This window comes from Lacerta agilis, chromosome 7, assembly GCF_009819535.1.
Source record: "Lacerta agilis isolate rLacAgi1 chromosome 7, rLacAgi1.pri, whole genome shotgun sequence".
NCBI lineage: Eukaryota > Metazoa > Chordata > Lepidosauria > Squamata > Lacertidae > Lacerta > Lacerta agilis.
In genome coordinates, this window is record NC_046318.1 from 46,068,294 (window position 1) to 46,090,535 (window position 22,242).

Here is a 22,242-nt window from a genome sequence, read left to right on the forward strand (position 1 = left end):
CAGAATGACAGATCACTGTGGCTCAGAAGAAACAAAAGGAAAAGTGTATAATGTGTATTTTTGAACCCCTCATTTTGTCCCCTTTTTTTGGTTCATAAAAGTTTGGTTATTATAGTCGTAACTTAATATTGGCATAGGTCAGGCATAGGCAAACTCAGCCCTCCAGATGTTTTGAGACTACAATCCCCAACATCCCTGACCAGCAGTCCTGTTAGCTAGGGATGATGGGAGTTGTAGTCCCAAAACATCTGGAGGGCCAAGTTTGCTTCTGGCTGGCATAGGCAGTCAGAATGGCCTCCAAGGAAGGACAGAAGTCTAAGTTGGCCACTTCTGACTTTCTCGAACCACACCCATCCATTCTCCCCTTGCACTGGTATTGTTTCCCTGGTGTGGGGTTCTACAAATCCCTGCTAGCTCCAGTACAATAGCATCGCTACACCACTGTAAATATAGCCCACTGGAACAATTTCAGACAGACATAAGCAGAAAACAGGATTGCATTGTTAGATAAGTGAAATGAACTCTATTTATACAAGTTGCAATCCTGGAAAACTCCTGGAAAAATCCTGGGGAAAAAAATCCTGGGGAAAAAAAGCAAATCATAAATTAATATTAGAGGCCCCTTGGCCCTTTAGTATATAATTAAATCTATCTAATGAGAAATAAATAGAATGGACAGAGAGTAATGGAACTGAAGGGGAGGATGCTCCTCTACTCGAGGCTTGGTTATGTTGAGTGATCACTCTTACATTTTATCGTAACAGATAAGGATACTACTGCAAATTTTGCAGTTCAGCGTAATATCTATAACTGGTTTTGATGTCTTACTCAGCTTTGTACCAGTTTGATTTTTAGAAAGAGTGTACATTATTTCCATGAAAACAAATATGAGGATGAGGAAGCATTTTCCCCTGTGTGCAATTCCTACTAAAGAATTTACATTCTTCTAATTTATTGGTTTACTGCATCACTTAGTGCACTCTGGAGATGTGCAGAATGTCCCTGCTGTTAGGAATCTGCAGACGAAATTTACCCTTTTTGCACTGAGTCACTCACTGTCTCCTTGAAGTCATCATACTCTTTCCTTTCTCACCCCCCCCCCATGTTGGCAGAGAATCACAGCAATAAGGATGAAATCCTTCACCAAACAATGCAGTAGTAATCTGGACTATCAGTAAGAACCAACCAGAGGGGGATGGGATGAGAACAATGGTAAGGCTGTCGTTCATGCACTATTCAAAGGGTTGGGTGGTTTATGGACAAACATGCTACAAATTTTCTTTAGAGTGGGGATAGGATAAGTGAAGATAAGCACTCAATTACAATTTCCAGGATCTGGAGGTGTGAGAGGATCTAATTAATATATGCAGACACAATTCAATTAGGTCTACCAGGATGCAGAAAGTCTCATTGGTGGATTCTAATATTACATCTTAAACTTTTAGGCAAGAAGAGATTTAGGCATAGACAATTAAGGTGCAGAATCACTGGTATCTAGTTTACTGTGCTTCTCAAGAGTATTTCAGGAGATGGTTGTTGTTGTTTGGTACTTAAAAAACCAGAATCAAGAATTTGGGGTTGAGTCAGAATTTTCCAGGCAGGCAGCTGCTTCTTTCTGAATCTGGAAATGCCTGTGTCTTCTCACCACCAGCCCCACTAGGAGTGTACACAACCAATGGGAGATGAGAATAATGCATGTTCCTTTAAGATCATCTTGTTTGTATGCAAATCTTTTCTTCCTTTATTCTGTTTGTGTGAAAAAGATGGGTCATGTACCTTTAAGTTCTGTGTACAAATGAAAAAGAACAGGAACCTTGAAAACTATTTTATATGTGAAAAAGATTGTGTCCAAACTGTATAAAAATATGAGTACTTTCACCTGGTATAGAATGTTCTGGTAATTAAATATTGCACAGAAATATTACTACGGGGAATTAGAAAATGATGTATACACAAAACTCACATAACAAAAGGGAAAAACTGGTATTCAGTTGAAGCAATGACACATAAGCATATGGAATTCTATAATCAGTGAATATTATTACATTTGTGAATTCTAAAAGCCAAATGCTGTAACACACGTACTGTGTACTTCAGAAGTGTCACATTCATATGGAATGGCATGAATTTAATCATTAATCTAGTTCATAATTGTAATACTTCAGAGAACCTATTACATATGTAGGGGATAAATTACATTAAGCGAAATTTATGCCAGTTGAAGATTTGAGCAGTCACCATTTTTGTGGGAGAGCAAATATATTATTCTTTTGCTAATGAAGTATCAACATCAAATCCTGTTTTGGATCAGAAGAAGCTCAGTAGCCCCAATCCAGTGATCCTCACCTATATCAGCTTGTTGGGATGCTGCTTCTCTTTGACAAAGTTAGTGTTATCAAAAGTTGCATACATACAAAGGGTAGCTGCAGACTGTGCACAAATCTTTTCTAAGGCTTGCCCCTTCCACACCTGCTATTTGCGGCTGGTGCCAATGACAGCTTTTTTCTTTCAAATTTTGACCATGACTTCAGCCAGGGCAGGGGGGGGGGTGTAAGAGATTTGAGCCCACCCCAATACCAGCTACTTTTTTAAAAAAATCAGCTCCAAACATTTTCACACCAGGGCTAACCATCTGACAAGTGTCACATCTAATTTGGTCTGAGAGTTAAAATAGTCTGTGAGGCTTTTAAATGCCGTTTGGAATTGCCCTTCACTCCCTGTCAATTATATCATACACTTCTCCTGCATAATACAAGAGCAAAACTCTAATCCTGTTGGTATTAGTATGATATCTGTCCAAGAGCTAGAAATGGGTTTTGCAATCTGTCCACTTTCCCCATCTTGTACCTACAATGTTCATTTCAAATATTGGGAGTACTTGCAAGCCTTGAGCAGCTATTTTAGAATTAATCCCAGCAGTTCTGCTGCTGCTGTGATTTCGCAGTGTAGCTAGATCTATGGCCAGGGTGGGGGACCTTTTTCAGCTTCAAGGCCACAGCCCCTTTGGGGAAACCTGGGGGCCCCTTGCTAGTGGCGGATGTGCAAAAGTGGTCCGAGCAATAGATGCGACTCTCACCTTTGCACAGAAGGCTACATTCCAGCCACACAAAAGTGTGGTTGCGTACACATAGTACCTTCAAAGCACATTTGAAGCACATTCTTTCCCTCAAAGAATTCTGGGCACTGTAGTTTCTTGAGGGTTGCTAGGAATTGGAAGCCTGTGAGGAGTAGACTGCAATGCCCAGAATTCTTTGAGGGAAAGAATGTGCTTCAAGGGTATACAGTCTCTGCAATCTTATAGTGCAAGGTGACTTCCTCAGTGACTTGCAGGCACCATTTGTCAGTGAAACTGGGCAGGGATCAACACATTCACCCCCTCCCTTCAATCCATCTCCCTTCCTAATGGAAAAAGAACAGCGAATATACCTCTCCCACTTATCTAATGACACTACCTTATCTAGTGGGAGAGGAAAAATATCCATTCCCACTGCTCACATTCCAAATTATTTCATTAAGTTTACAGCATTTATTTGGGCAGTGAAACAGGAAGCAAAACAGTCTGGAATCATGGGATGCACAAAGCCATTTATCCAAAAAAACTACAAAGAAAGGGTATAAATGTGAGGGGAGACTTCTTAACCAGGAGGAGAAGGGAAAATAAACGCAGCCGAGCCATGGTTAAGTCGTCATGTTGACTTGTAAAACAGCAACTTTTGTTTTCCAGAGAAGTAAAATGAATAAATATATATATATATATATATATATCCACATCTGGTCAAAGGCTAAGCCAATGTGATAATAATGCAATAAAAATGTGTTTATATTCAGTCCCTTACAATTAAAATAACACACTGAGTGGACACGTCTCTCATAGAGGTATATGGTCTTCTTTTGCTTCAGTAAGGGATACAAAAGATAATGTCCTTGCACAGCTTCTGTAGTTTTACTTTGCAATTCATGGCTGCTTTATTAATCAACGCAAGATGCATTCATTGAACTGGATTAATCCTGCATAAGTAATTTTTTTTGAAATTTCCTGCTGAAGTTATTTTTCATTTCTGTGAACAAATAATTTATTTGGATTTTCATATATCAGGATCATAGAGATTTGCCACAGTCAGATTTTAATTTTAGTTACATCTGAGTTGGCTTATATATTAGGGCACAGAGTTTTGCATGAGAGCCTCTTCTAAAATCTGTAATTGGTGTGGAACACTGACATGCACGGAATAAATCTGACAAGGTCCAGGGAGCCGAGTTCAGTTCCACTGATCAACATCTATGCTGCAGATTAACTGAATCTTTTATGGCATTACAAGCACTCTGGAATTCATTAGTGCATCTTCCCCTCCCACTAACCATTCTGACCTCCAGTACTAGTAAGCCTTCTTTGGTTGCCATAAACTTTAAAAACTTACAACAAAGCAAGAAGAAAATGAGACGTCCTGTTTTGTTTCTTTCAACACACATGCATACACCACCAGCCTCTCTTAAGTTTACGATAATTATTTTAAATATATAAATATACAGCTACTTGCACATTCTGCTACCTTCTTTCTTTCTTTCTTTCTTTCTGAGATGAGGTCTCAGTTGCAAGGGCAGGCTTTGGAGTTGGCCTTTTAAAACAACGTGCTTAAAAAATGACATTCAATACCTCAAAAGATTTGGTCTTCCAACTATTCATGAATTTGAGTTACTCACCTAACCCAAATGTTCACACACCTACGTGACGAAAGGATTTCAAAACATTAAATGTTAGATTATTCAAACTCTTCAGCAGCAGAGATTTGTCAGACAGATGCATTAGTACATAAGTTTTTATTTAAAGTTCCCTCGCCCTACAAGCAAGCTTCATTTACACATTCTAGTACTGTACAAAATTTACATTATTGGTTACTTGTATGGTTTCCTTGGTCATGCCTTCCCCAAAATTAGAAAGATTTACATATATTCCTCATAAATGCTTTAATTATCTTTGTCTTTTTTTTAAAAAAAGAACTTTTAAACGGACAAGAAATCCCCCATCTTTCCCATTAAAGTGGCATTTTAGCAGTGGCATGGGACAACATAGTGGCAAGTCCTGATATTTTTAAAAGCCATAAAATGTTCTCTCATTTGGAGTGGTAACAGGTTTCCTTTCCATATATTTGTATATACATATAGATTTCTAAAAACCCTCCCCCACAAAGTTAAGATTGCACAACATATTATTTTATAAGTAAATTTTTCTTTTGATCAGAACAACACAAATAAATACAAAACTAACAGATTGCACTACGTAAGAAAAATGGGTTGATTTTTCCAGGACAAACACTCCATTTTCAGTAACTCTGTAATAGGGACTTCACCATGTTTCCTTTCTTTCAGATACAGTTCCCTAAACAATTGATTTGCAACATTTGAAGAGACTGAATCTCTGCTAGTTTTCTGCAAGTGACAACAATGGAATTAGCATTAGCAAAACAACAGTAGCAGTAGTATTAAGTAATCCAGTATTTATTGTTATAAGTTTTATTACTTTCTTAGTAGCCTAAGTCTTATAGTTTGAGTTTCCTACCTTTCCTTTTGGTCAACTATGATGTATTACCTGTACTTCTGCCTACTTGTACCCTGTGCCTCTTTGTTGTTGCCGTACACGTCTGAGATTTGAACAAAAGGTTAAAAAAAAACTAGATTTGATTCTATATTGTCTTGTATTTCTGAATAGACTTTTTTATTTTTCATACAGACTATAGGTTACTGTGTGAACTGGCTGCTGAAGGGTGGTGCAGCTTGTAGTATCTGACATAAGAGTCCTAAGAAGGGCAAAAAAAATGAAAATTTATTTCCATCCATTGGTAGTCAAATCATATCCCTATGCCCGTACTCTTGATTCCTGTGCAAGAGGCCCAATGGGACTTGGATGGAGATAGGTAGGGACAAAGTGTCCCATTCCACAAAAGACTCGCACAGCACTAATGCGAAATAGCTGTGTCTAGCACGCTACACAAATATGACAAATACAATGGTACCTCGGAACTCAAACAGAATCCGTTCCGGAAGACTGTTCTACTTCCAAAACTTTTGAGTTGTGAGGCGCGGCTTCTGATTGGCTGACATCTAGGTTTTTGCACAGCAGAAGCCGCGTCAGACGTTCATGTTCCGAGGAATGTTCGAAAACCGGAGCACTTCCGGTTTGTCGGCGTTCGGGAACCAAAATGTTCTCAGAACGGAGCCGTTTGAGTTCCGAGGTACCACTCTGTTAAAGTAGAAGAAAACATTTAGGGCCTAACTCGATGTTAAACATTAGTGTGACTAAACCCTGATGACCCTTTTTATTTTAAAAGAATCAGCAACTTCTAGAGAGTGTAATTTACAGATTGGGAGGCATACTAACTGTTCCTGCGCCCACTGCTTCTCTCCTCCAAAGCTCTCCCAACTATATTTCTCCTTGTAGGGTCACAAATGCATGTTTATCCTCAACAGCCCTCCCATTCAGGGCTCAAAATTGCCTTAGTTGCAGTGCCTATTGGAATTGAGTTGAGCCTAACTAAACTTTATACCTGTTATGGTAGATCTATGCCCATATTTCTTTTCACCACAGGTACAAAGCTAGTTTATAAATATTTCAGTGTAGATCAGATTAAGGAATTACAGCTACTTGCCAATGATATGTGATACCACATAATCCACATTTTAAGAAAGAATTTGTTCTTTGGTGTTAAAAAGGGGGGGGGATAACAAATCTATTAGTCAAAGTGACTCAAATATTTGTTAATTTGCACCTGAAATTTATGAATTAACTTAAGGAATAACTTAAATCTTAATCAACCCTTTAAAAACAAGAATTACTTGTATAGGCCATAATGTTTAAATCAAAATAATACAAAATAATATACAGAGTAATAAAATGAGGTTCTATGGATTACTCTGGATTTACACTAGTAAAATAAAAGATTGGCACCAGTCCTAAAACCTCAATTGTGATACATCTGAAAAACTTCCACTCCCCCCCCCCCCTACACTTAGGCATGGGGATTTCAGAGCAGACTATATGAGGGGCCAATCTGTTCAAAACAGAAGCATTCTCTCTTATGATCTGTCTTCTTTAAGTTGTGTTACTTGCAGAACATGTCAGCAGCCACAGATTAGGGTTAAAATGGGGAAGCAATTCTGCAGTTCAATGCATTTGGGCATCTCAGTTTTGAATTAATTGTGAGCAACATCATCATGACTTCAACACAGATCCCATGCAGGTAAAATACAATGCACAATAGTCATTTTGTTCATTCAGGCAGTGTTTGGATGTTTAGAATTCTTCTCTTTAAATTTAGAATCGATATGAGGGTTTATAGCAGAGAAAAGTGAGGATCACTCTGAAATGGTCATCTGTCAACATGTGCAGTGTTCCATGCTTTCAAGCTACTTGTTTGACAAGATACCGGTCTGTCTGAGGTGGGAACTATACTTAGTCCTTTTTAAAAATCATAAATGCAGGTATTGGGGATAGGGTCTTGTTGTATATTGTACCAGGAATTCTGTCCCTTAAAATATTTAAGTCACACATCATTTAACAGTGTTCATTTCAGTACTTCCAGTATGTTATTTATTGTACGGCACACACGCAGGTAGTATGACAGTGGAGCAAGCAGGACCTGCCAGAGGCTCGGCTACATCTCCTTCCAGCTCTGTCCAGGTTCCATTCTCAGGACTGTAGCAAATGGTAGAAGATTTGTAGGCTCCCTGTAACGAGGTAGCAGATAAATGACATCCAAGAAAAATTTGAACAGCTTCAACTAGAAAACAACTGGTCTTTGGTTGCTCTGCAACTTGCAATGTATTCACCTTTACAACTAAGATGCACACACACTGCCTTGATTTAGTTAGAACTTCAAAAAAACTATAGTAGAGGCAACTAGAAAGTAGGGCTTTAGGTGAGCCAAGTGCAAGATAGTGGGAGCTTGAGCTCCTGACAGTCAATGGGGAGGGGGCCTGATTTCAGCAGGATGCTGGAAGGGATAACAGATAATCTAGTCAGGAACACTGCTTTCTCTTTGTGAGAGACTCAGAGAAAGAATGCAGGAGGCAATAGCTGCTGCTGCAGCTGCTGCTGCTTCTTCTCAGGAGTCGCAATGCATCATGACAGAGTGCCAGGGGCTTGGCAGGTGCTTGATAAACACCAATCTCTGTCACCAGCCTGGATAATAGTGCCCAAGAGTAGTCAGATTCCCCCATTGCATCTCTTCTCCCCATGTTTTTAGGGATATACTTAGTCTCTTTCCTCTCAAAGCAGTAAATCTGCTTGATTATGAAGCTCATATGTGGAATAAAGGACAAATTCACCAAGGCAATAAATAAATTTAATAACTGTAGCATAGATTGTTCACATATTCTGCATATAACTTGGCATGGTTAGAATCTCACCCCTCAATTCAGAATTTCATTCTCACGTGAATAGCTTTGCAGCCATGTGTCTGGAAACTGGACAAAGGCTGCTGGAAACCAAAGTGTGGCTCACCACTATAAAATTCTGGCTCTGCCTACATTTCATGTCCAATCCAGCTTCTTTCACTTTCCACATGCTGGCAGAATCCCGCCACTCCAAATGGCTAGCTTGCATTGAGAGCAAAATCAGAACCTGTGGCCTATCACTCGAGTCACTACTTATGCTTCCACAACTGGAAGCATTCCAGACAATCGAGTGCAGAATTCTAGAGATTGAATTCCAAACCCTTTGCAGTGCAGCCAACAAAACATGTTCCCCATTGGGGTTGGAAATTCTACCCTCATTTCGCCAGGATGCTGCATATTCCCTCGCAAGATTTAATGTCTTACCACCTGCAGTTTTGCAAGGTAGATTCTCAAAAACCCCATACTCTGAAATATACTGCCCTTGTGGCACAAAACAGGTCGAATCCATCACACACGTTTTATTTTATTGCCCATTTTATGCAAAAATATGTGCTAGGTCTTTGGTCCCCTTATTGAAAGAGGGGATTTATTGCACTGACTCTTCCATGGTGCCTTATCTGCTGAACAATTTCTGTAATGACATTGTGGAGAATGTGGCAAGATTTTTGAGTGACACTATGAAATTACGTCACCACAGGTCCTAAGAGCCACCTTTGTACCTCATGATATCTGAACGGTTTCATCCTAAAGTATCTCCTACTATGTTTCATTAACTGTGTTGTGTTCTGATCTGTGTATATGATGCACTTTTTTAAGCCAGTAAAGGAGATTGATTGATTGATGTTAATAGCTTAAAAAGAAATAATGACTACTGATTTTCCAAAGCAGGTTATAAATCCGCCAGATATTTTCCATACATCAAAGATTCTGACAGCAATTTATTTATATACGTATCATTCCCGCAGAATGGTTGCAGCATGCTCTCAAATGATAACTGAGAAATCCATGTACAGACAAGGGATACATACCATGCTCCAGCTGTAGCCTCCTACAAGGTAAATGCTGTCATCAAGAACTGCACAGCCAGGACCACTGCGACCCTCTAAAATAGGAGTTTGCAAAATATTCCATTGATCACCTTTTGGGTCATAGCATTCCACGAGCATGACATCAAGATGCGAAAAACCTGTACAACACAATTATCAAGTAATGTGAAACCACTTATTTTAAGAGAATGAGCACATGGTACTTCATCAATGACATAAAAATCTTCACCCACCTTAGTAAGTTCATCATTAAAGACTAAATTGTAAAGAACAGGAGAAAACCTCTTAAAGTAAGAAAGTGAAATACTTGCTTTTTGTTATCTTCATCACAACCTACAGCACTGAGCTAACATTTGCTTTTCTCCTTAACAATAAACACATACTAACTGCCATTAGCTGCCAAAGAACATTCATGGGGAGTTACTGATATATGAGATTAGAGTGTTTTTTCTACTCCATGATACCAGGAGTGAAATACCAGGACTGAAATGTGAAGATACTATGGAATATTTGAGTGCTCCCTGTCCTTTATCTCTCTAACACGAGGCAGCTGAGGAATGGAAGAAGGAGAAATTAGAGTACAGAGATAAGGGAGAAACAATGAAAGGGAAGAAAGGTGTGTGTTTTAGACAATAGCAGATATATGAGTAAAGCGAGAATGGAGAAATAATGAGAGGAAGAAGGTGGCCATTTTAAACAATGGCAGAAATTTGAGTAGAGCAATCAGAGGGTGATATTGAGAGGGGGAAAGGAACAGTTTAAAACATGTTTTAAGTACAGTGAGAAGGGAGGTGCAAAAGGCTCTATGGTTGTTAGCTTCTGTGTTGTACCCATCTCTATTTCCCCTAGTTAAAGCTGTTTTGAAAAAAATTAAAACTCAAATCTCTGCTATTGTTTAAAACTGAAATTTTCTTCTCAGGGTCTCTCCATCACTGCTCTACTCAAACTTCTTCCATTGTTTAAAATATGCATATTTTCTCTTTCACTGTTTCTCTCTTCTCATTGTACACAAGCTTCTCCTTCCATGTGTGAGAGATAAAGGATGTGGAGTCATCAAATATCCTATAGCAATCTTCACACAATGTATTTCACTTCCGGTATAATGTATTGCCTCTCTTTGTTCCAGATTCAAAGGAGCAATTTAGAAAAGATAATTTATTAACAAACCCGCCCCCCCAAACACCCATATATGTACAACATCCATCAACTGAACTTAACCTTCTCTAACTGAACAAGCTCACTTGACAGCCATGTTCTTAAGATTCTGGTCATCTTAAAGATACAGTAACATACACCATCATGGCATGTTTGCACAAAGAGGGCTGCTGAAAAGGAGAGAGCAGGAGGGATAGAAATGGGGGTGGTCTGTATGCAAGGGAGAGTTGAGAGAGGAGAAATGAGGTGGTAGGAATGGGGATGAAAAGGTGAAAATGGTGTACAAAGGGAGATGCAGAATTTAAGAGAGGATAAGGTATGGAGATGGTGATTATCTGTATGGAAGGGAAAGCTGAGAAGAAGGGGGGGGGAGAAGAAAAGGGGATGAAGGTGAAAAAGGTGCTTAACAGTCATAAGGTGTGGGAGGAGGAAGGTGCAGGAGATTACCCTGGTGGTCGTTTGGCAAGGTTGCACGAAAGGAGGAGGAGGAGGAATAGACATGGGGTGAAGGTGAAAAAAGGTGCAAGGCAGGGTTGCAGAACAAGACAGAGGCTTCAGAAATGGGGTGGGAAGATGAATTGTGAGCTTAGTAGTTACATAGGGTGGGAAAGGGAAGCTGTAGAGGGTTAATGGCGGAGAGGTCAGGGGTGTTGGCAAGTGGAGCAAGCAGGGGTGTAGCCCCTAGTAAGATGAATGCAAAGAACGATTTTTAGAAACAAAATTTGTAGACAATTTTTGAAATGAGTGGAGGATTTTAAATGTTAAATATTACCCCTAAAATTAAGGACTTGTTTCTTAGCAGAGCCTTAGCACAGCTTCTTCTCCAGCTTGGGAAACAATTTACAGAGGGAAATACTGTTGGCAATTTGGGTCAAAAATAATCTCTTTGTTACAGTGAATTCACAGTGATGACAAATCATCCATTCTTCTGAGTAATGGAAGTTCCCATTTTTGTATTATCTAAAGCATTCATTACTCATATATATTCAAAGATGCTGGCTCAAGCATCATGCTAAATTTTGTGGCAGGGTTTTAAACTTAGTTAACTAACCTAGCAAAAATAGTGTTCATCAAAAAACAGAATATTACATTGTTTTGCTATTAAAAATGTGACCTTTCAAATGATTTCCTCCGATTGCATACAGTCGATCATTCATTACAGCCAATGCATGGATTGCTCTCTTTGTGTTCATATCTTGTTTTCTAGCCCAGACATCCATTACAGGGTCATAGCAGTAGAGCCAGGGAACATATTCACCATTGTGGACACCTCCTACAAATCAAATATACCTTCATTAGTTAAAGGAAGCACACCACCTTAAAAGAATAACTGGGTTTTGTTTTGCGATGAAGGGGAGTTTAGAAAACAACTTGCCAGAAATATAGATTTTGCCATTATGTACAGCTCCTGCATGTGCCGCCAAGGGCTGTGGTAGGGAAGATACATAACGCCATTCATTTGTCTCTAAATTATAGCATTCCACACTTGACAAGTAGCCAGTCTCATTTCTCCCACCTATCACATACAAGTTTTTGTCAAGCCGACAGGCATAAAAACTGGCTCTCCTAGAGAAAAAACAAATAGAGCAGTTAGTTTCCAGTGACTAGAATTAATTCCATCATTCTGTCTTACGGAACTTACCACCTGCTGTTCTAACATGAATCCCCCCACTCATTTATCCCTGGGAAACTGGGTGACTTTTCCCAAAAAGGTTGCAGTGCACTCCCAACTCGGACCACTCCCCACCTCCCCACCCCAAAGTATCACCCAAAATTTCCAAAATTATTCACTTGTAATGATTTCTGGATTATCCATTGCAATTTCTTGTTTACAAAAAAGGGAATCATTAGGAAAAATAAAAATGCCAACATCATAACGGCTTTATGGTGCAGCTACACATGAAATACAAAAAAGATAGCGTGGAGCTGGAAAATGTACCAAAAAGGCAACCAAAATGACCAGAGAGCTGGAGCTACTCTTCTACAAAGAAAAGTTAAGAATTGGGGCTTATTAATTTCAAAAAAATGCAAGCAAGGGTGGTGTGTGCAGAATGTAGAAAGAGAGAGGGTATAGGGTATTTTGTGGGTAGTTTGGGAGCTTATCTTCCATACAATTGCTTGGGCAACAGCATTTGGCAGTTCAGCTTTGGAAAGTCGACACTTAAAAAGATCTAGGTGGTGCTTCATTGAAGGATATTGTGAACCAGCATCCTCTGTGATCTCACAAGGGCTCACGAGGCACACTTCTCCTAGTATGCCTCATTAGAGACACCCTTCTCCAGGATTCTGGAGTGCATCCCAATGTCCATCCACTATATTGCTCCCTTTGCTAGACGTACTAAATGATTAGGACTTCTTTTAGAATTGTTCTGCCGCAAGTGACTGCTTGGAATACTTGTTGCATTGGTTCAGGTAAGGCCAGACCTATACAAGGGGGTCCAGCACACGAACACACAAAGACATTCGCATGGAATGTCCGATTTGTTCTTTTTACGGCAATGCTCCATACACAAGATGCTGAACAGAACTCGGACACTCCTGCTCATGTTGACCTCAATGTGTCCAGTGGCCCTTTGGTGAACTGGGGTGTGTGACTGGACTGTGAAACAATTCCCTCTGAGCATTCTGTGTGCAGTCTTTCAGAAGAACAATTTGTGTAGTATTATCAATTAGCACACAATGACTAGGTGAAGCAGAAGTTTAACTTTAAAGCAATTTTATTGGCAATGAAGATTTAAGCAAGAACTCATTAATGTTTAGGATATTTGGTTCAATGGAAGAATAACAGCAACTTAGTAAGATAAAGTAAAAAAAAAATGGGGGGGGGGAGGATAGATAATGTAACAATAATAAATTATCTTGACATTCACTTTCTTTATAGTCCTTCATGGGTCATTGTTCCCAATTTACTAAGAGAACCACATCATCATATTTTTTTTCTTCAATTATCATTTTTTCCCCTTTTTCTGCACTACTGCAAATAGAACAACTTTCCTTGTATTACATTCTTGCCATCCAACAAAGGTTTATCCGGTTAACTCTCAACAAAGTTTTGAACATCTCCTTAGTTCCAGAGAAAGGAATCAGTATTTATGGAGACTGTCTTACCATGCTGTGCTTTCAAGTCATTTTTAGTACAGTACTCCTGAACGGTCTATTTCTAAAAACATAACAGGAGACACTTCATTTCCCGCACAACCATGAAAACACCTTTGAGCCTTGCAAATATGTTTTCAGTCCAAATATGTTTTCCAGCAAATGTAGTACTGGTATATCTTTCCTTTTTAACAGGAAGTTAAGGTGATGAGTGCTACCAGGATCACGGCCAAAGTGAGGCCACTGAGAAACAAGAGAGAAATCTCAGCATGTTGTGGGAAAGCCCTGAAGGTTTGCAGAAGCACAAGAAGTCTTTAAAAAAGACAACTAAAGACAAGCAATCCTCACACAAAAAAACACCCTCCGGCTCAATGAGGATTGAGCATATCAGAATAGGGGAGGAGTGGAATGTCCTAACTGCAGAGACTAGTTAGCTAGAACCCTGAACAGAAGCACTCCTATTAGGAAGGAAGATACACCTCAACATTTTATTGCAGGTTCCACTGGTTACATCTACATAGCAGCTTTAAGATTTGCATGTGACCATGCAAGGATCCACTTCCTTGAAAGATAAAGAGTACTGTTAAAATGTCCTTGGATTCTCAGTTACAGGTAGGTAGCCGTGTTGGTCTGCCATAGTCAAAACAAAATAAAATAAAAAATTCCTTCCAGTAGCACCTTAGAGACCAACTAAGTTTGTTCTTGGTATGAGGTTTTTTAAATTTTATTTTGTCTTGGATTCTCAGTGACTCAGGTTCTCTCTCAGAAATGCACACATTCTCTTCATGTTATGTGTCTATGCATTACTTTGCACACATCAGTGTCAATCATTTATTTGCTCCTTCAGTATGAAAGCTTTACTTAATACCAAGTGAATTTAAAATGTTATGAATAAAACACTTTATTATCTTGTGAGAAATATGTATGTGAGACATATGCTTATTTTTTATATAAAAAAGATATGTTGTAATGATCCAGATTGAGTCAGATTATTTAAAACTTCATTTGATGGAGGTTATGTGTTTGTGACTAAGACAATAAATGGTTGTTTTTCCATCCCAGCTATCTTTAGAAAAAAAGTTTCCTCATAAATGTATCCTCTATGTGCATTCTTGATTTCATCCACATAGTGTCACTGTTAGGAGCAGAAATGTAACAGTCAGCCTGCTTCATTCTTCAGTTTAAATGTGTATTTTATGGGCAAACTCCCAATAGTAAAGATTTTAAGTTTCCCTTATCCTTCTTTTCCACTAAATAAATTACACTTGAGCCATAGAGCTCTAGTTAATTAATGTAAAATTTAATTGCTATAAAAAGTCCTCCATGATAAAATATTGCACTAAAAATTCAGTTTAGAAAAGAAATCATCCCCTCATATACATCTAGTCCTGAGAAATATATTGCCATCTCTAGTAAAAGAAATTACATCAAATTACTCTTGTGGATCAGGGTATTAGTCCAGCTACAGGTCCTGCAGTGGCTTGTGAAAAGCCTCTGCAATGAACTTAGCTAAATTTTACAATGTAGTTACATGGGAAAAGTAAAAGAAATTCTTTCCTGATCCCCAAAGGCAATGAATTTATGCCCTGAATCTTGAAGTTTGATTATTAGCCTTAGATTGAAAAGCTACCAGAGTTATTACTGATCATACCAATGCCAAGAACCCTTTTAGAGAGACCCTAAAATCAGCTGAAGTGATTTTAATCAAAAAATATATGTTATGTAATTTGACATATTAGTCTTTCTTTGCTTTAGCATGAACAAAAAGTGGGTATGCTGGAATATAGGAGAATGCAACTGCACAGAACATTGGTGAGACTTTCTAGAAAGCTCTTGAAAAAAAGACAGCCAAATAGAGCTACCCTCCAGATGTTGTGGACTGCAACTTCCATCGGATCCAGCCAACATAGCCTAAACCCCACATTCAATCTAATGGAACTATACTGTGCCACTAGACAAAATAGGGGGATAAGGAAGCTGCTCCTGGAGAAACAGCTGGAGAAAATCACAGCTGGAGGAGTCCATGAGGATACTTTTGCCTCAGTAGTTTTTGCAGGTATAGCTGTCAAAGTCAGTCAGGGAAAACGAGAGTTCATTCGAGATTTCAATGACATGCTTTATTATATGGACTTACGGTAAGGGAGCACTTGTGCAGTTCCACTAGGACATCACCTCACCATCAACCTGAGTCTAGAACACACTGTGCAAGAGGTTCACTTTCTGGACATGAATGTGCAACTATTAATGGACATATTAGCACATCCTTATATAGGAAACCTACTGACTGTTACTCATACTTACATGCTTCCAGCTTCCACCCAGAGCACACTAAAGAGGTCATTGTTTACAGCTGAGATCTATGATACAACAACATCCATTCAGATTCATAGGATTGGACAGAGCCTTACAACTAAAATAATTCACATCAAACACCCAAAGTGAAAAATCAGATCAACAAAGCCAAACTGTTCTTAGGTACCAATCTTCTACAGAATAGATCTAGAAGAGAAAATGACAAACTACCACTTGATGTAACAACAGCCAAGCCAAAGCCACTCAAGCCTCTCATCAATGATCTACAGTTCATCCAGGACAAAGACACTTCCTACACACAAGCCTTGGGTGGCAGACCTCCAATTGCTCTCAGACAATCCCCTAACATAGGACAGCTACTCAGCAGCAACAGTAGGCCATACAACAGAGGTATGGACACAGGGGGCAGCTCTCTATTAAAGACCAAGAAGCTGACTTTGTCTCTTCTGTTTTATCAAATCAACATTTTTGTCATTGGTCACTGTTAAACATGTAATTATCTGCATTACATTTCCTTCTGACCTCACTGTTTACACAAACTCACCCACCAAAAAACCCCATGTAACATGCAATCCAGCAGCCTGTTCTTATGTAGCGGTAAGCTAGCTCTATGTCAGTCCATGGAGCCGGTGGTGATGAAACAGCAGGAGTGATAACAGAAGACTTACAATGGACTGAATAAAACAGAGGCCAGGACTCATTTTATAACTTAATCTGTGAGACAGTGATAATGGTGAAGATGGCTTTTGTGTCACTACTGCATCTGCTCAGAATCACCCAACATAGCTTTTCTAGGTGGTCAAAGAGCTATTGCAATGGTGCCTTTCAGGAAAAAGAGGCTGTCCATTGTGATGAGTTTGCCAAACACTTTGCAGGAAAAATCGTTCCATTCATTCCAATTTACATGCCACCGTTGGGCCAGGGCCATATTGTGCCTCTTTTATGTTTCTCTGTGCTTCTTGATGTTTTGAAATTCTGGATGTTATATTGTGCTTTTTTTAACAACTGAAAACTGAATTTATTACATTGTTACCTTCCTTGAAGGTCTCTTGGAATACAGAAGAGAAACAAATCTTCCAGGGCATGGAAAACCCTATCTGTGTAGGCACATCCCCATGTGTGGGACTGCAGAGAACTAATAAAAGAAAATATAACCTTTCAAATTGTTCCGTGCTTGCTTTAGACAGCCACTTTCTCTTATGTTTCTTTGTTTCTGCCATGCTTCTTTTCCTGCTTTCATTTTCGGAACCATTTCTTTGGAGGTGGTATAGCTGAAGCCATTGGACTTTCTGAAAGTCCACGGTGGGGAGGCAGGTCGCCACCCTCCATCAACTTCTCATCAAAATGGCCCTCCAGGTGAGCGGAGCTGAACATCTGTTACTGCTGGTGCTGGCTTTGTATGGAAACTTGCTCATGTGCTAAAGTGGGGTACATCTACCGTATTTTTCACTCCATAAGACACACTTTTTTCCTCCTAAAAAGTAAGGGGAAATGTCTGTGCGTCTTATGGAACGAATGCATGGTCCCTGGAGCCGAATTGCCTAGGGGCCAAAAGCAGATTGTGCTCTTTTTTTTTTACAAAGAGAGAAGGGGGTGTTGAAAGGAAGCTGCTGAACAGCTGTTCAGCAAGTGATTGGGATAGAGATAAGGCTCCCTTTCCAGCCCCGCCCCCTTGCCCAGGCCTCCATTGTTGAATGCAGAGGGAGGCTGTTTGTTTTCCCAGCGACATATGACTTGCTGATTAGATTATCTGTCTGGAAACTATAGAAATGGCTGTAGGACTAGAAGCTGCAGAAGTGTGAGTTGAACCCCATAAAAAACGGGGCTTTTCCTCTTTGAAAAAGAAGCTGCACCACTTTCAGCTGATCCTCGAAAAAACAGGGCTTTTCCCTTTGCAAAAAAAGCTGCACCACTTTGAGCTGATCCTCAAAAAAGCAGGGCTTTTCCCTTTGCAAAAAAAAAAAAGCTGCACCACTTTGAGCTGATCCTCCAAAAAACAGGGCTTTCCCCCTTTCCTCCTCTAAAAACTAGGTGCGTCTTATGTTCAGGTGTGTCTTGTGGAGCGGAAAATACGGCAAGTCAGATTTTCAGCCTCATCAGTATTGCATTATCTATGTCAATAGCTAGACTTCAGAGCAAAGGCCAACTTACGTCATAAAGAAGGTGTAATTGCACTTGAAGTGCAGTACTGTAACCATTTTTTTTTAAAAAAAGAGGGAACAATCCAGCAAAAAATAAAGTATTTAATTTGCATTAATTTCAATGGGAGGAAGTTAAATGCATACTTAACCCTCCTGATGAAATCAGTAGGACATAAATGGACCATGTCCCAGTTTTCTTAACTAACAAATACTGAATCTTCATTGCAGAGGCCCTTTTTGATTAGTATTCAGCACCCAGTGCAGTGCTGTACAGAGGTACAGGCTGTGCAATGCCCAACAGATGGTTGGCTGAATACTTATTGGGGAAGAAGTGAATCCATGTTTGCTCCCTCCAAAGAATGATTCATGTGGATGGGCTCTCCAGACAGGGTCACATAATTTTATTCCATATCATGTTTTACTGTTACTGATTTTTTTCTCGAAGGAGTTTTTATTTGCTGTGCAGTGGGTCTTGGTTATATTTGTTTTAGTTTCGAACTTGATGTCTGCCTGTCTTATTATTACTGGTTTATTTGTTTTTTATTTGCGATTATACTGCATTATTTTTACAATTACTGTTTTTATAGAAGCCATCTTGAGGGAGTTTTTTGACTTCTTAAGGCAGCATATAATTATTTTAAATAAAATAATAAATATATTGTTAAACAAATTCTTAATAGTTTTGTTGTTGTCACTCATCCTGAGAACTTTGTTATAGAGCAGTCTATCAATACTATAAACAAACAAACAAACAATTGCTTCACAGGAGGAGGAAAAAAACATCCTTATTGCACACATTTTGTCATAAAAAGGAGAGCATAAAAGCTCTTTATTAAAGAATATGAATGACTAAAAACTGTCTTGAAAGGCACTTGACTTAATAAATTGGAAGTCTCCAAAGAAGTCACAAGGGACTAGTCAGTAAACAATTCACATATTTTAAAATGTCTAATCACATTTTCAGCAATACTGTCTTATCCTCAGAGGCTCGTACAACACTGAAATAATTGATCACTGTGAATTATGTAGGCTCAGCTAAGAGGGTGAAGGTTAATTATCTCACTTTAAGAGCCCAGCAAAGAAGGGTTTTGATAATTAGAACACCACTTTGAAACAGAATTTGGACTTCTAAATACTTCAAATGATATTTTAAATATCAGACAGGCTTATAAGAAAAATCTAAAGCTGTCCATTTTTTTTTTTTAAAAAAACCCTAATGGTACAAGCTCTACAGACACTAAATCTGCCTTAAGTTAGAGGCAGTGAGGCTGTGACAAGTAGATTTGTTCAACTGGATAATGAGCTGAACATCTTCAATTTTTATGGATGTCCTAGCTAAAGTGTATCCCCAAAAGCTTTATATACTATGCATCTGTGTTGTATTAGGAGTTGGATAATGGCTTGGATAATAACAGTACATATTCATAACCATTCCCCAACTTAAAATCTAGGGAGTCCCTAATCAAGTCTCTCTCTATGGGAGAAGTTGAACAACGTGTAGAAGTGGATTACTGTATACATACCCACTTTAATCTGGTTTAAGGCCCAATTTAGAAGTGGAACTTTTACTCTTCCAGGCCCAAATTTTAAAATACACTTTCCATTGCTGTCTGCTGGTGCTCTTCCTCATTCTCCTTTGCAGTTTTGCAAGGCATTTTATACATTTAGGTGCTTGATTTCTGGTCCTTCGTTGTTTCTTATTTTATATTTGGCTTTTTTTTTTAGTGTGATTACTGAACACCTCCATGCTTACCTGAGGTCTGAACTTTTCACAGTCACCTTGACATTGTATTAAACAAGGTGATAGATTAACACATTACTTTATTAAGTAAAATGGCTGGGGAGCAAAGAATGCTTATGGTGGGTGGAGAAGGTTCAGGTCAAAAGGAGAAAGGTACCACCTTTGGTACCTCTCATCTTCCCCAGTGTGCTTCTGCCAGGTTCTTCTACCACCTGATTATGTGGAGTGGCCAGGCACAGGGACCCAGCGGGTGTTGCCATTACCAGCCTGAGTGATCAAAAAGGCAAGGAGTGGTTGCTCTGCCAATGCACACTGAAATTCAAGGAAATCAAATATAATAGAAAATAGTAATTGTGAAATATTTTGGAGAGTTGAAAGAAGCACTGTTTCTACAATTCCATGATTATATGAAAAGGATGTAGCAGTTCAGCTTTTACTTGAAAGTACCTTCTTGTCAGCAGAAACATAATCTAGCACTATTATATTTTATTTGCTAGTGCAAATCAATTTCCAACACTTTCACCATTCGCTTTTTTCACCACTAAGTCAAACCCCAACCATCCTCCTCTCTTAGGTAAAACCGCCACCCCTTCCCCAACCCCAAAAATATAGCAAGCATTTACCTCTCTTGCATGGGTGGAAGTTGTATCCAGCTGTTAAATCTAGGATCATACCGGCTAACAAAGTTTGTACTGTGCTTTCCTGTAAAGAAATTAGTTTCACATTTAACTCTCTGTTTTCTATCATTACAAATCACTGCAATAGTATATTCCTTTCACTTGTCAATCTTTATGGAGGTCTTCCCTCTAGAGCAAAGCACATAAACACACAAAATCAACAGCCTCTAACTACAAGTCTTAATAGGCTTCTATGGAAGTAGTAAAAAACAAAGTATTTTAGCTCTGTCTCATAAGGTTCCCTACAAGTCTCTCTTTAAGACAGAAACCCACTAGCATTTTTTTAAAGTGTCATAAATCTTATGACAATAGGAAATTATTGTTCTGAGGGAGATGGGCTTCTCGTGGCATTTCATGAATATTTTGTAGCAATCTGTAGAATCATGGGTATATCTGACATTCCTTCCTGTCTCTCCTGTTTGCAGTGGGAAGAGGGTGATGTTGATTGCTTAGAGGGAGGTGAACACATCTTTACCAAGTGCTCAGGCATCCTTACGTTAGGGATTTGATGTTACAATCTTGAGATTTTCCCATATAGGACAAAGAGAAAAATACACACTGCCTTTTATAATATTTCCTTTTAGAAGGATTTATATGTGCCATCTAAAAAATAATGTATTTCTACTGTCCCTAAGTCACAAATAAAGCAAAGCAAAGCAAAGGCTAATTGTGGAAGTCTACATTATCCCAACTACTAATCTCTGGCACTGCATGCCTTCAAGATATTAAGATTGCAGTATATTTTACATACAGATTGACATCAAAGCAAGAAGACTGGAGCAAGGGAGTGTGTGGCAATTTCTGTTTAACACCTGAGGCTTCAGCACACAAGTATCTCAAAAAGCCCTCTTGTTTCTTGTATGTGTGACTAAAAAAATTGAATCACAGCTACATGGCAACCCAATCATGTATCTCACAAGGAAATAAATGTGTAGCGGGTAGTGCACCAGGTAAATAATTTTAGTGTAAAGGAACCCCAAATGCTTACAGCCTCTTTCCTTTATACACTGAATTTGCATTAATAAATAAAAGACAGTTCTGTCTCTTTGGTTTTTTTTTTAATTTCTAACAGACATTCTTACCCAACAGGCCTTCAAGGTTTGATCTAAGAAAATGCCTCACAGTGAAATGAAAATTCCACACCTGTTAGGGTGAAAACTGTGTATTCTCCATCCAGCATATGTAGATGCTATTTATGGGACTGAACATGCAAAGCTGATGAGTCCAAACAAGTGGAGAACTTAGTTACCAGACAATTTCAGACTGCACATATAATGTGCCCCAGATCTCATCATTCTATGCTAAGGAAACCATAAGGTCTGTAAGGAGAGCATATTATGCATTCTGGTCTTGTTATTGTATTTGAGTACTTAAGATAATATTTTAGTAATGTTAAGCAGCTCTCATATATGAATGTCAAAATACGCAACAATTCTAAGAGTCGAAGTTATCCCAGAGATTCTGTTCATCAGTAATCTATATTCAACGTTTTTTTCCTGGAACAATGCCCCTCAATTCCCTTCATGTACAACCCCCCCTCCAACCACCCACAATTATGCTTCTCCCTCTTTCCTTCTTCACCTTCCATCTATGCCTTCCCCAGTCCCTTCTTTCAACACTTATTTACTTGTATCTTTCCTTGGTTACACCTGATCTGATCTCTAAACCTTCATTTCTCCTTT

General features: G+C 38.9%; 1 protein-coding gene across 4 annotated transcripts in view; it reads right to left on the minus strand.

The window, feature by feature from the left end:
• Positions 1 to 6,998: 6,998 nt before the first annotated feature.
• KLHL14 (kelch like family member 14) overlaps positions 6,999 to 22,242 on the minus strand; it is a 57,239-nt gene continuing 41,995 nt past the window's right edge. For all 4 annotated transcript variants that reach the window (XM_033155116.1, XM_033155115.1, XM_033155114.1 and 1 more), the window contains 5 exons: positions 20,507 to 20,585; positions 11,968 to 12,158; positions 11,707 to 11,865; positions 9,420 to 9,577; positions 6,999 to 7,722 (listed from right to left, as the gene is read on the minus strand). In XM_033155116.1, the coding sequence (XP_033011007.1) occupies positions 7,582 to 7,722; positions 9,420 to 9,577; positions 11,707 to 11,865; positions 11,968 to 12,158; positions 20,507 to 20,585 (728 nt within the window). In that variant the 3' untranslated portion in view covers positions 6,999 to 7,581. The remainder of the gene's footprint in view (positions 7,723 to 9,419; positions 9,578 to 11,706; positions 11,866 to 11,967; positions 12,159 to 20,506; positions 20,586 to 22,242) is intronic.